At 40.4% G+C, this 13,001-nt stretch overlaps 1 protein-coding gene across 5 annotated transcripts in view; it reads left to right on the forward strand.

Moving 5' to 3' along the window:
- Positions 1-13,001, forward strand: part of chchd3a (coiled-coil-helix-coiled-coil-helix domain containing 3a) — a 79,282-nt gene that overhangs the window by 22,107 nt on the left and 44,174 nt on the right. For all 5 annotated transcript variants that reach the window (XM_055006713.1, XM_055006717.1, XM_055006715.1 and 2 more), the window contains one exon: positions 1,675-1,855. In XM_055006713.1, the coding sequence (XP_054862688.1) occupies positions 1,675-1,855 (181 nt within the window). The remainder of the gene's footprint in view (positions 1-1,674; positions 1,856-13,001) is intronic.

Consider the following 13,001-nt stretch of genomic DNA (forward strand, 5'->3'; position numbering starts at 1 on the left):
CTTTCCATCACCATTCATCATTGTCTAAATTTGGGGTGTTTTCACAGGTGAGTGAAGAGATAAATGAGATTTCTGAAATAGAATAAAAGATAAAAACCTGTCACTTTGACAGATTAGCAGGTGTTGATAATTGAAAGAAAAACAGAGCCAAGAGGTGAAAAAACCACCTACAGTACCCATTCCTGTAACTATGCATTAGTGTGCAGGATGACGCATTTAAATTATCATAATGAGCAATGCACAAACCTGATGAGGCCTTAAATGAGACATTTCACTTTGTCCATGAGTACTTAAAAAGTGATGGAAAAACAGGAAGAAAATGTGTTTTTCTGATGAACCCTCATTTAAAAACAACTGTTGTGCCTTAACAATGTCTTCATTATAGACATCACACAATAAATGATGAATCAGGCCTCTCCTGAGGTGCGTAGATGGTAATTTGAATGCCAAGGAATTTTGTATTGAGTAATTTTCTCTTTCGGGAAATGTGTCATGTAACAAGTTAACACTCTCAGTCACTCTCAGGCATCCTCTTTCTCCTCAGGGGTATCTTTCAGGGCTGCCTTTGGATCTTTCTTAGGCAGACGTTTAAGATCCTCACCGTCTTCGTTCAGTCTGTCATAATTCACTCCAGCACTCGCTCTGTCTTTTTTTGTGTTTATTTTACCTTGCCACGACTGTTTGATTCCTACCAGTGAAAGACTTTCAGGGTTTCAGGGATGTTCCTCCGTATTCAATCAAGCACACTGTCACTGAGTAGGGAGTGTGTTGCTAGGCAACTATGAGAACCTAGTGACAGGGTTCAAATGGTGGTCCTCTGTCTGCAGAGAGCGTACTGCCTCCGTCTCTGCTACTGCTTCATAGGATTAATGATTTTTATTTTGGGTAAATGCTAGTGTTCTTTGTCTATTACATATTGATAGTCAAATCACTCTGTGGTTCAATTATTTGGAGCTGATATAAATTGAGGTTGTCTGACTGCAACTCATCTGGTTTCTGTCACACTTGGGTGTGAGTTTAACTTTTTCTGTGTTGACCAGCACCTCTCAATGTTGCCCCCTCTTTGCAGGCTGTGGAATAGCAGGAACACACATATGGATGAATCTGACATTAAAATGAAAATCAATATATGAGCATAGCGGCCTATATCTATGCTTCATTAGCACTGTAATTACATTTGTGACCTTTCAATTGTTCATGTCATAGGAACATGGGTGGTCGAATAAACACCAAAGATGCTAATGGAAAACATTTGCTGCTCTGAAAAATAACACTCGCTATCTGAAATTACTTGGGCATCAAACATTTTTCTTCAAGCTTTTAGTTTGAGAATGGGTTAATTTTGATTTGAAATTGCATGAACATGCAAAACAGAGATTAAAAGTTCTATATATGTATGTCTTGATGTGCAGCATTGTGGACAGTGCAACATACTATGGTGAACACATCTTTGCATATCAATAGCCAAGTAGAGAAAATTATACTGAATAGTCCACATCATCCTTCTCTACCTTGTTATTGTACGACAAGTACGATCTGAAGTTAGACTAAGTTGTGTTGTGCCTTGCAATTCATACCTCTGCTATAAAACAATGACATTTCAATGGTTTAAAATCTTTTGGAGCAATGTCAGCCATGTAAAATGTCTACACATTTGCTATGTATACTTCACAGGTTAGAGGGGGAGAAGGCCCGGGCATCAGCACAGGCTCAGGCTGAGGCTAACTCCCAAGTCCAGGACGAAGTGTCCAGGATCCTCTCTCTGGAGCGTGCCGTGGGCCAGGAAAGTCTCCAGCAGGCTGTTATCAGGGAGAGGATTGCCACCGAGGATCAGAGGCTCCGTGCTCAGCTATTTGTAAGTTTATCCACTAAACCTAGCTGATATATAGCAGCTACTATGAAACTTGCTTAACTCTTTCATTACTTCAGTTGGTTAAATCTGCACCAGGGTCTTCATGGTGGTTCAAACCATCTGGCCTTTCTGTGCTGACTTGGCATGATCTCCCTGTACCTTCATGGACCTCCTCTCTGTGCTCTCACAGTAGAAAGATGTGGGTTAGGTTAATTTGCAGTTAGACAGGTGTGAATGTGAGTGCGAACGGATGTATGAGCCCTGTGATTGACTGGTTGCCTGTCCATGGTGTGCCCTGACTCTTGCCCAACGACTGCTAAGATTGACTTCACCCCACTGTCACCCTCTTAAAGATACCTGATGATGGCCAAAAATCTGCACCACAGTATCAAACAGACACTGAACATTTTAATTGCATGAACTTAAAAGCACAGACTCACTGAGGAGAGCTATTTTCCCATTTTACACACATTTCTGCTATATCGCACACATATGCACAGAAGTGAACCCATTGACTGTTAACGGCAGGGAATGAGCAGTACGGTGATAAATGTTGGGGCTGTGAGTGTGTGAGCATCGCTGTGAGCAGTATTTCATAGAGCTGACTTGACTTTGTCAACCCTCACCGCCAGGAATACGCACACACACGCAAAGGAGTAAATTTTCATTTTTTTTCTGTTGTTTATACATCGTAGCTTTTTCTACATCATACAAACTCAGAGGACAGTTTCAGTTCACATTAAACATGCAGTCATACAGAAAGTAAACACCTCTCTGTTGTAGTAGGATATTGTTGCCCTCTTCCAAATCCCTGCCTGTTCACCCTGCCTGTTGTTATGAAATATACCTTCATTTTGTCCAGTCTGTGTCTTTATTTCCTGTAAATTGCCCTTGTAAACACTGTCAGATGAGCTTTCTTCACCACACACACGCACAGGCAATGTATTGTTTTCAAAAAGAAAACACATTTTCCCTGGAGTGTGGCTGCTGTTTACAAACCTATGCTATTGATTATATAGCTCATTTCACACGCTCATCGCCGTAATAGAAAAATGAATCATTTTGTTGAGAGAGAGAAGGAGAGGAGTGTTGACGTGATTCCTCGCTGCAGGACAAGTGTATGAGGGATCCCTCATTTGGAACGGCATTCAGATCGAAAGAAAAAAAAAGGCGCTGAGAGCAAGGAGAGGGATGGCGAAGGAGGGGAGACACATGATATGATGTGTTTTTTCCTTTCAGCATCTGTGAAGAAAACTGTTTCGGTCATAGGTTTTCTGTAATTTAATTTATGTTGTTTTCGTAGGGCGAGAGACACGACAAATGAGGGGCGGTGAAGGTTAGCGGGAAGGAAGGGCAAGAAAGTAGCACCTGTTTTGTATGTGTTCTATATGAAGCAGCATAGTGGGTGGTGTGTCTTCCTGAGCTGTCACAGAAGAGTCCTTGTGCATATCATTGCCCACATGCTCCTGAAGTACTAGCGCACTGCACTTATGAGAACTTTTCCGCATATAAGGTATGAAGCGATCGCGTGTAGCCCCAAGGCTAACCTAGGGCCATTAGCAGCCTTTGAAACTACAGATAGAAAACGCTGCAGTGGCGTCTCATTCATTAACACAATGAGCACACATAGCACACAGTCGTATACAGTCTTTGTTTCATTTTTTGTCTGTAACTTATATTTTCCACTTAAATCCAGCTGATAGTTTCTATTCTCTTTCCAGTTTGTGTCTGCTTCTTTAAGGCAGACAAAAAGCAGCTGAAGAATCTTTGTCAGAGAGTGTTACTGTTTTAAAACTGGCTATGTGTGTGTGTCTGTGTGATAATTTCTTCCATTTGAGCGTTCCTCTTGGAGTGCTGGAGTTTTAATAGAATCCGGCGGGTTATCAGTGGAGACGCAGTGCCGTTCGCACCACTCATGTAATTGTCAAGTCAGACGCTTCCGCACAGCCAATGTTCTTTTCAACTGGAAATGGACTTTTGCGTTTTAAAAGACAGCCTCTCACCCAAGACGTCTCCCACCCATTGTCATTTCACTCTGTGTTTGTCAAAGTCCCGGATTGTCTGCTACCCACAGTGAACTCATCTTTTATGAAACATAAAACATGTTTGTCTTTTGAGTCCCCAGCTCCTGTCTGTCTGTCTCTCTGCTCCTCTGTGTCTTACTGTGAGACTATATTTCTTTTGACTCAGAAAGAAGCAGAAAGACCAACTGCAAAGATATTCAACATGAAATATGAGTATATCATCCTTTTCTTTTGCTCATTTTCACATGAGGTGCCTTTTAACGGCCCTTCTCATCAAACCACCTCTGCACAGGTTACCCAGCAAATTAGATTTGCATTGTTGCAAAGCACATAAGCTTCAGTAATTGGAAGGTGAAACTGGTTCTGATTGCTGGGCAAAGTCAATAAGTTGATTGAGTAGGTGCTCCAGGGAAACGTTATGGCTTGCTGTACTAAGCACATAATCTGGTGGCTGATAGAGCTTTCAGAGGTGATTTGTTCAGTCCTTTTTCAAGTAAACCTGGTCACACCTAATGTATTATCTTATAGGCCGTGCACACTTAGTAATCAGTTCATTGTTATAAATCAAACATTTATGTTGCTATCTTTCTTGCTTTTATGTAATATCTAGCTTGTTGACTGCATCTCCCTATGCAAAATGTTCTATCACATTTAAATGCTGAACCCTCCAATAGTTTTGATACAGTAAGTTGTTAGGAGAACCTGATGACATGCACAGCTTTATAGCAAGTCTAGTGTGGTCTAGTCTAGTCTTGATTCACAATGTTCGGAGTGAGTGATATCCGTTATTCTGCTGTGCTCTCAGAAAATGACTTGTTTTTTTTTTTTTTTAAATTACTGAAACAAGTGAGGGTGTTTTGAAAACTGCTGGATTTATCTCAGCCCACCAGCAGTTTTAGTGTCAAGAGAAATGACTGTGTTTTTTTTTTCTCCCCACTATTGTGCAAAGCGAAAAAGTTGGAAGAGCGTTGCCTACATGGGTAAACATTGCATCTGTCATCAATCAATCCATCTGTCCAACTGTGGGGGACTGTTGTTTTTTCTTTGTTGGTTTAATGTGAACGGAAAAAAGAACCAGAAAACATGATGGGAGAGATGGGGATGCGAGCAGAAAGGTGGGGTCTATTAAAACTTCCATATCTGTCAAAAATTAGAAAAGCTGAAGCTCAAAATTGAGTGTTTTTGTTGTATCAAAAGATAGTGTGTGTGTGCATGAATAAATACCATACATATAAAAAAAAAAGCAGATTTAACATTAAGTACAAATTTAGATGCAATGTTACTGCATTTGAACTGAATATCAGTTGACCTGAGCCTTACTCTTGTGTTCATTGCCACTGAAAATAAGCTTTGTCTATGGTAGCTCTAGCATGGTATTGATTTGTCCCCCTCATTAAGATACAGGTCACGGTGAGCAGCAGGACCCCATACATTCCCTCCCCTACTTCACACACAATGAGAGCAAAGCTATGAGCAGTTATGCCTCCCTATGCTCACCTATAATGGCCATAACCTTCGCAGCCATAGCTGCACCAATTACAGTGACACTCATTCTGGAGATTTGCCCCAAGACGTTGGGTTAGACTAATGTTGGGTAACATTAAGGTTTTATTGATTCACATTGTGCGTATTTTGGTTCTAATTCTGACTCTTAGCATATTCCTGTTATAATTTATTGTCATATTATACATTGTATTAAATGATGTCTGTTTTGGTTGCCTTGTCTGAACTTTGTCTTTATATATTTACTGTAACGAATGTTGAGGGATGACCACAGTGTTAGGCTGCCAACCTGCCAGTTATGCTACAAGCATGTCAAAGCAAACGAGTTTTCTTCATCTACTTTTACAGCAAGCAATTACAGTTATCTAAACATGTCAATTTATACAGTCAAGTATATTTTATGAAAAATCACAAGTGTAACCAGGGTCCTAAATGGTGTGTACCATCGTGGTGTGAGTGCTTGGCTTTCAGGTTTTTTCCACCACCAGTCATTCCCTTCCCCCCCGTCAGGCTGACTGGCAGCATCCAGCCAGCAAGTCTACCGGTAATTGAAACTTCACAGTCGTGTAGGCAGGGGTGTATGTTGTCATCGCCATTGATGTTGGGTTTCTGGGGTTCTGTTGTCTGAGGGGAACATGTTCAGTGTTAACGATCACACATGTTATGCCACTCAGGGGGAACCACAGTAAAGGAAAGGGGAACAATGGCATACACATACGGACGGTTGATATTAGTTAGTAGAATAGCGGTGTTTATGAGATTTCCACATGGACTAATATTCTGTGGTATTCTCACCTTTTCAGTTGTTCAATTAAGCTGAGCGGACATAATTTATGTTGAGTGGCTGAAATGTAATAGCATGTAAATGAGCCTTAGTTTTTGTGAAGTTGTTGTGTTGCTGCTTGTCTAGAGCAGGAGAAAAACAGCTTAATTTCCCGGATTGTAAAGGCTACAAATGCAAAAATCCTGACAATCTATACTGAAATAGTCACATCGCTGTGTTGTTTTGACCTCTGCTTGCTTGGCAACCTAATGAAGACATCCCATCATGTGGACAAATGAGTAGACAACCTGATTTGGAAGAACTGTGATTGGTTTATTTGGTCAAGATGGCCTCAGCATAAACCCTGAATTAGATAACAGGTTAATTAGTTCTTAGTTACCCAGCAACAACAATTAGATGTAGGTTGTTTTTGGTGGATATCATCTTAAGACAAAGCAAAAAGACTGAGTGTATGCATGAGCTAAATATAGATCTAATCTTGTCGTGAGGCACTGATGAATCATAGACTTTGACAGAGATGTACTTGCACATGGCCTGAGTGAGTCATGTGACTCTTTTATTCAGAGTCTACGTTCATCTTTCAGTCCACACATCTGTGTTTTAATGAAATCATAGACCTCTGCCGTCCTTTTCTTTTGATTTTCGACCACTCCGCTCTCCCGTGGAGCCAAACTGGTCCATTGGTCAATCAATCACTGGCCGTGGCATCTCACCCAGACACAGGCTCTAACCCCGAGGCAGACTTTTCAATCAAACCCAGAGTCATCAATCTTTCCTCGCTCCAAACGGTAGTTTGGGTGGAGCAACGGTTTTGTCTATGACTGGCAACTGGTCCAAAACACTCAAAGCTTAAATTGAATTTGTCTTATTTTTTTCGAACTTTCAGCTAACTTTAGCATTTTGGGGAAACTCTGCAAAAGTATACAGTTAGTTTTCTAAATGTTAAACTGTTTTGGATCATACAAAGAGGTTAGACCACTTTCCACTGCAAGAACTTTGAGCAGGTGCAAGTTGATGTGAACGTTGACAGGAGGGGCCTCGTAATCGGTCCTTTCAGCCTTCTGTTCCCATTGTGGTGGAGGATCTAAAGGCCTCAACTGCAGCATTAACTCCAGAGTGCTCCAAAACAAAGACAAGTAGCTGGACCAGTTCTATGAGCATGTAGGAATTAGAATGATTGAGAGTTTGTTATGTTGTCCTACATGGCAAATTGGACTTTGTTGATGGTGATGTTAAAGAGGAGAGAACCCTGCATAGGTACTTTTTCTCCCTAAAAAGCAGCCCAGAAAGAGTTTTTGTCTGCCCTGAAATTGCCCAGTAAGTTCCTACAGTGGAGAGTGGCTCATTTATTAAAAAGGATATGCTGTTTAACTGCTGTGACTTTACAGTATTACTAACTGCAGCATCCAGAATGACCATAAACTTAAATTCACACCTTCAGTATCACCTTCATCAAAGATTTATTCTGGGACTGTAGTAGCTTCAGCTAGGTGTGCCTTTAAAAAACTTCCAAATGAGTCTACTGTATCACTTCTATTCATTAACAGGAGATTCTTCATCATTTTACTTGTTGTAATTAGTCTTTTATGGTCCGCCTGACCATGCAGAGCTGAAAAGATCAGCCTGATGAAAATACAAATTTTTGTCGGAAATGTGCATAAAGGTTGGAAACAAACCTTCAGTGTAGTCAATAAGCATTGACAACATAGATTTAGGTAAAACCTTGTCTTAATCCATGTGCTTGTCAGTTTTTGTCACTTTTGCTCAAAGCTGTACGCAGCATAAAAAAATATATATTACTGATATGGAGATGAGGTTCAGTAAGAACAGAATGTAACATGTGCAGATATTCTGTTCTGTGCCTTGTTCCACCTATCAGCCCTCTAGTTGTTTATCATGCTTTTGTCACTCCTTCTGTTTCCATCTTTATCTCTCTTTCATGCAAACACACACAGATATACACACACGGCAGCCGGTAATGTGATGTTCCGTGATTTTTCCACCACCTCTGCTGTCACAGCAAGGGATAATGCAGCATACCAAGAATATTTGTTTGCTCCCTACACACACATGCACACACACTCACACCATGTCCATCCTGTCAGAGCTCAGAGAAAATCAGTGCCTACTCTTTCCTTAAACTGTGTTCCATTTGATGCTTGGCTGGCTTGAAAATGACTTTGGGTAAAGCTTAACATTTTTAATGCAACAGCCCACCCCACCACCACCACCTCTGTACACTCTGGTAGTCCTCTCTTCTCCAATCTGTCGCAAAACTGCAGTCTCCAGCAAATGTCCGTTTTTGTTTTTTTTTTGTGGGGGGGGAATCTTGTGTACTTCAGTTGCACGCTGTTGCATTTTAGATACAGACGACTGGACCCGGCTGATAATGGGCCGACAATTTAATTTCCCAGGTATTAAAGGAGACTTGCTGGGTTTTGAATTGGTGCCGGTTGGTGGTATTTTAAAAAAACAGTAAAAAAAACCACATCTTTTTCTCTCTAAACTTATTTTTTTCCCCCCACATCACAGAGTATGTGGGAGATTGGGGGGAGAAAAGGTCCTCGTGTCTTTTACTTTTGAATGAGATTAAAAGAGGTAGTGGTACACTGTGATTTACATATATTTTGGATTTGCTCAGCTCGAAAAGGACAAATCCCATCCAATCTTTGAATACACTTCCCTGAGCTGTTGTAAGAGCAACATTTGTCAGGCTTGGCATCACAGGATTTAAGAGAGTTGTCAGTTAGTTTGATTAATATGAAGTTAAGAAGGATTTTGTTACTTTGCAGATGGATTAATGAATGTGGTAAGCTGGCAAAGATCATAGGGTTGAGTTTAGTCCCAAAACTGAAGGTACCTGAAACCAAAGAGACCGCCAGTAGTGTTTGACAATTGGACAAAAATAGCAGTTATCATTGATTGATTGCTGAGTCCATTGGTGATTTTTGTCATTTTGTTCTGATAAGTTAGTGGTCTGCCTTCTTGAGATGTCAAGGAATTAACCTGTAAAGCACAATTCACAGTATCTGCAAATAGTAACTGGCAGTTGGAAGTTGTGTGTGTTTGAGAAGTAAGTTAGCAGTATGTAACTGCAGTCACTGTGAAATGCATCCCGACAGAGGTGAAGAAGAAGAAGTTAATTTTATCAGCCACAGAGTGTGCAGAATGGCCTAAATTTCGTAAAACAAATGTCTAAATGTTGTGTACAGTGTTTGTGGCCCTAGAAAAATAATACTGAAACAAAGCCCTTGCTCAAGCGATGCTACAGCGGTGTCTGTCTGCAGGTTGGTCTGGACAGTAAATCCTAGTTAGCAGCTATGAATCAGAGTAATGACGCTTCAACTAAAACCGGAGGTTTCCATGCCACAATATGAAGCTGCAGATATAGAAAGGTAACACACCTCCTTACATGCTTGTAATGACTTAATTGAAGAGTTGACTCTCCAGATTGACAGCATTGTGTTAAAAACAGATGGACTAATTTATCAGAGTTAACTTCATGCTCTACAATGAAAAAAGATTTTGCTCATTTTAAAGAGTAAGCAAACGGAAAATCAATAAGCCGCAGTCGATGTTGATATTGTTGTGGGCCACCACAAATAAATCAATGCCCAAGAAACACTGATCTGACTCTTTCAAATAGTGTTGGCCACCTCTGCGAATCTATCAGCAGTTGCTGGTTGTTGGACTGACGGTGGCTGGCTAGAAAATTTTCATTTCACCCAACCCGAACCACCAGCAACCCAGAGAATCAGAATGAGATTCTTCCTCCAGCTGGTGAAGGACAAAATGTTCCCACTTGGTCATTTGTTGGGCACGTTAGAATTGTATTGGCATTAAACAGCCTCTATACAGATACTTTCAACACTTGAAAGTCATTACTTATTTAGGGTTTAAAAAATAAAGTACATAGTGCGAGATTTTAACTTATTAATCTTCAAAGCCTATTTTAGTAACTAAAGTAAACGTTAATTAAGTCTCCTCTGTTTCTGGATATTTATGCAAACATCTAAGGGAATATATTATTTTGTGTTTTAATTTGGAGTTTTGTTGTACTGTGGAGATGCTTTGTGCCAGGAGGTACTGCACTCTAATCAAGTGAGGCAAGTTTGATATTTACACTTCTCTTCTATGGCACTGAACAAAATGTGTACATGGACTTCTTTAACAGAAAATCCTACAGGACAGGTTTTGGTCCCTCTGTTTTTTTTTTACCCATTATTCTATGGCACACAATAGTTCAGACAACATTCACTAAATTTGGACGAGACTTGCGTTAAGAAAAGTGAAAGGCTCTGTGCTATATTCCAACATTATCAGAATTATATTGACTGGCCCAGAGGGCGAGATACAATTACAGATCTAATAAGATGACACTAATTGAATTAGAGTGGAAATGTTTCAGTCATTGTGGATATATTATTAAGTTTTGGGAAATTTGAGTTTTGGGAAAAGAAAAACTGTATTTTAGTAGTTTTAAAAAATATTACAGTGTATGGGTTAGAAGCAAGCTTTGTGTGTGTTTGAAAGTTTGTTTTCTTAGTGAAAACAGTAATTTCAAGTTTGTGTACAGTAAAATATCAGCTTAAATGATGAGATATTCTGACTGCAACGTGGGCTTTTTGGTAGCTTCTTACTGATGGTGTACTGTACATGACTGTGGCTTTTTTTTCCTTTTTTTCTTTCACTCTCCTGTCTTTGTTACGTTCTTTCTCTTGTCTTTGAGGATGTCCACTCAACCATCCTTTACATATTGGCGGCAGTACTTCACCGCTGCCCAGGGTGTGGTGCTGACACACCGTGCCAGTATCCGGGTTAGACGGGAGGTTAGGCTCTAATTGGCAGGGCCTGTGGCTGGTACTGTGCGCCAGGCACTCACCCCATCGACTAATTGGCACTGCAAGTGGCCAGCAGCGGGGTGGGATATGGCAGAGCTTCGATTGATGGATGGATATCGGTGTCAGGAAAGCCTATTTCTGACAAGAGAGCTTGTACAGTCAATTTAGTACCTCAGCTTCACTGGGTGGTGTATGTATTTATGTATGTATTCATCCTGATTTGTTCTTAACATTTTGGAAAGCTGACACTTAACTCATTGTGCCATGTGCCTTTTCATCTTTGTTTGTATGAGAATTTGATTTGACTTGTGTCAACAGCAGCTACCCTACCCAATAATGCTTACGTAATATGCATAAAATTTAAGATTTGTGCTTTTCAGTGAAGCAAGGAGAAATATTCAAAAAAGATTACTGCTGTTACTCTTTAATGTATTATTTAGCAACTCTAGGACTGGGGTGTATATCAACCCTTAAGGTATTTCAGTATATTTTTAACAGGACATAGGACGAGCCAACAAACTTTATATCCCTATAGTCTGATGTTGTGTTGCATAACATATTTCTTTCATTAATTCGTGGTTGTGCTGTCTCCGTATGACCACCCTCCATCTGCATGCCAGTTCCAGTGCCACTCACTCACAGGTTTTCCTGCAACATAAGGAGAGACACAGTATTGTCCAGCAACAAATATAATCTCAAAATTTAAAGGGTGATTTGTAGAAACGCCACACTAAGAAAAGTACTGCAGGGCCAACACACTTAGCAGATTGTGAATTGACTACGGCTGCGCCATTGCGGTTAAGTGAGCCATTGATGGCAAAATCCCAGTCTAGCCAGCTGCCATTGGATTTTATTGCGTCTGCTCATGCATTCATGATACATGCACTGGAAGGTGCCAAAATGGATGCTGAAAAACCTAGTGACAATGATTTCTATACCAGTTAAACCGTTATAGTTTCAACATCATAGAGAAGAATGTAAAGTGGTCTTACTATATCTCCTGAATATTGCAATATGGTATAGTTCCTGACAGGGTAACTGGCTGTTTTTAAATATGTCTTATGAAATTTAAAGCATTTGCCACTTGGTTTTTTGCCATATGGGTTTCACATATGGTTTTTGGACCATATTGCCCAGCCCTAAGTGGCACCATAGCTCAGTGCTTATGACTTTGTATTCTTGGACTTGACAGTCTCAGACTTTCTCTCTCTTGACACTGAGCTGAACAAGAACTCTGGCAAGGCACCTACCATCATGTCTAGATGGACAAAGAGATGGCAAGTTGAACACAGAACACACCAAGATCCAGAGCCTTCAACATGAGCTTCTCATATATAGTAGCAAGTCCTAGAGCCTGTACACAACAACAGAAGCTCAGCCCCTTCCACATGTGCTGTCTCCGACTCATCCAGAACTTCACCTGGCAGGACAAAGTGCATGAACACCAGGAAAGCTGTTGCCTCAGAACAATTAGTTTGGAGACAGAGGTGCAGAAATGGTTTTCCAAGCTTATAGAGGCTCCTACCCAGCATTTTGAGGCATGGAAACGGAGGAGAAAGTTGCAAAGCCAGATAAACAAACTAGCAACTTCAATTAAACCCATATTAAGACACCTAAACTGTGTCCAAGGTGATGCTTTGCTACCGACCAGAGTGCTACCAAGGCTGATGGACGCCTAAGATGAGTATAATGTGGCAACATAGCTGGAAATTTAATCATCACCACCTCTTTGCATTAAATAGTATTACTGAGTTTTGAAAATTGTCTTCCAATAGTTTCTTTTGGTTTTTCTGTTTCACTTGGTCTAGCTGACAATTACTTGGCCAGATATTGATGTGCAAATGTTAGAAAAGCAAACATCCTGAACTAAGTTTTGCAAAGCATTCTTTGTGTGCACGTGGGTTCAGTCCAGTTCACATATTGGATATATAATATGACAGGTGTTTTCTTTTGAGCTTGTCCTTTTCATTTTCTTGGTCTTTCTCTGTGTTTTCCCT

Source organism: Amphiprion ocellaris, chromosome 21 (assembly GCF_022539595.1).
Source record: "Amphiprion ocellaris isolate individual 3 ecotype Okinawa chromosome 21, ASM2253959v1, whole genome shotgun sequence".
Lineage (NCBI taxonomy): Eukaryota > Metazoa > Chordata > Actinopteri > Pomacentridae > Amphiprion > Amphiprion ocellaris.